General features: G+C 27.0%; 1 protein-coding gene across 1 annotated transcript; it reads left to right on the forward strand.

Annotated features, from left to right (window-relative positions):
• Position 1: 1 nt before the first annotated feature.
• EIN_421950 (hypothetical protein) lies at positions 2 to 517 on the forward strand (the record flags this gene model as incomplete). Its single annotated transcript, XM_004258549.1, has 1 exon — positions 2 to 517. A coding segment is annotated over one exon (516 nt), but the record flags the coding sequence as incomplete, so codon positions are not given.
• Between the last annotated feature and the right edge of the window lie 1,713 nt (positions 518 to 2,230).

Consider the following 2,230-nt stretch of genomic DNA (forward strand, 5'->3'; position numbering starts at 1 on the left):
AACGAATGTGATCAAAGTAGATTTGGATATGAATTATTTGTACGACATCATCTCAGTTGAATCCGAGCAGATAAAGGTGGAGAAAAAGCAACCAACATACTTGAATAACTCTATGTTTATTAACAAGGAGTTCTTATTTAATGTGGTGTTTGCAGCTGCTGATGCGTTCAGAAAACAAAATTTGCAACAATACGCAATTTCTTTGAACAACTTTGTTATACCATATTGTTCCTCTATTGGTGATTTTAAAACACTTTCAAGATGTTATGTGTCTGTGATGCAGTTGTATCAAGATATTAAAAATGTGAATAAGTACGTCGGATTTTTCTATCGAGTCACTTTCTATGGAAATGCGTTCGAAGCACTCTTTATCACTTTTGAAGATGAAAAGAACAACACTTCCTCACGTACAAATAACAACATGAATCCTCAAAACAACAACAAAATGGGTGTTTTCAAGCGAGAGTACATTTACAGGATTACAAGACATTTGTCAACTTTGACAATTATCAACTAAGACAGTTGTCGAAACCCTCAAAATATTTTGTATTTATAACAATAAAATATATATTTTCTATAAATATATATTTTTATTTTATAATTAGAAAACAATGTTATTAATATTGTAAAATTGTAAAATACAAAACAAACATACGTTTGAATAAAAATAGAAATTATAAAAATATAATTTATTGGTATAATTTGTGTGCATTTTACATATTTTTTTAAATTAAATTAATTAAAATTAAATTGAAATTTATTTAAAATACTTGAAATTACAATTGTATATCATTTGTGTTGATTAATTTATACAAAAATAATAAGAATAAGAGATTTTTTTCAGAAATAAAACATCTATAAAAAGAAAAATTAATCTTTTCATATTTTGTACTTCCAGCTAAACAATTATTAAATAATATATATTATATATGGAATATTGTAAATACAATAGCTGGAAATTGAAAATAAATACTATCAATTTTAATAAAAGATATTTTATTTTTGATAATTATTTTGGTGTCAATGTTTGAATGCATTTTAGATTTCAAGATGTTTGAACCAATTTATTATTTCAAATTAAACTCTATTTTAACAATTATACATTTATATATTTATAAACATATTTTATTTAAAATTTTGTTTATTTAATACATTTACAATTAATTTATTCAGATTTATTTCAAATGACAAAAGAACCTCTTCGCTTCTTTAAAGAACTCAATGATAACCCAAAGCGACATCCAGTATTGTGTATTGGAAAAATATGTTTCTTTCAACGTGCCAAATGGGACAAATCGAAAAATGATATTGTTTTTGAATGTGCTGGAAATAACTGTAATGTAACAGTACATGTAAAAGATAATGATTATTATATTGTTGGAAATCATACTTGTATTTTTGATCACGAACGTTTATTTTTGTCAAGATGTCGAAGAGAAGCCGCAGATATAGAATTTGTTAAAGGTCTAAGTGATACTCCGCGTGAAATAACAAAAAGAGTCATGACACACAATTTTTGTTCAAACATGTCAATAAAAGACCATAGATCAATTAATAAATATATAACCAGACTACAAGAAAGACTTCTTGGAAGTAATCCCAAAACAATTGAAGATATCAATTTCACGGAAGTTTTGAAAACCACATTGATACCTCAAAATGAGTCTAATCCAGACAATACTTTTTTATTTTATGATTCTTTCACTGAAACTCAAACACTCTCCAGATTTTTTATTTTTTCTTCTTGTACACAACGGCACATCGCCTCCAAGTCAGAAGAAGTGTTTGGTGATGGAACATATCGAATTACTCCAAACATAATTACATGTTTGTATACGTTACACTCTCTTATTGATAACACATGTTATCCAATTGCATTTCTATTACTTCCAAATGAGACAGAAGAAACATTTATTCGTGCTCTTAAAGTACTAAATCCCTTTTTAATCAATGTTAAAATTGTACACTGTGATTGTCAGATTTCAGCAATGAACGCATTTAGTAAAGTATTGGGAGCAAACATTAAATTATGCTTGTTTCATTTAAATCAAGCGGTGTTTAGAATGTTGGGCAAAAAGGGTCTTTTTATAGAATATATAAAAAATGCCAAATTACATCTATGGGTACGGCGACTATTTGGACTACCTTTTCTACCAAAAGAAGAAATACACGATGCTTTCGAGAAATTATTCATTGAAATGTCAACATCTTTAGAATTTGGTGTACCTTC

Source organism: Entamoeba invadens (assembly GCF_000330505.1).
Source record: "Entamoeba invadens IP1 unplaced genomic scaffold scaff_1105074725287, whole genome shotgun sequence".
Lineage (NCBI taxonomy): Eukaryota > Evosea > Mastigamoebida > Endamoebidae > Entamoeba > Entamoeba invadens.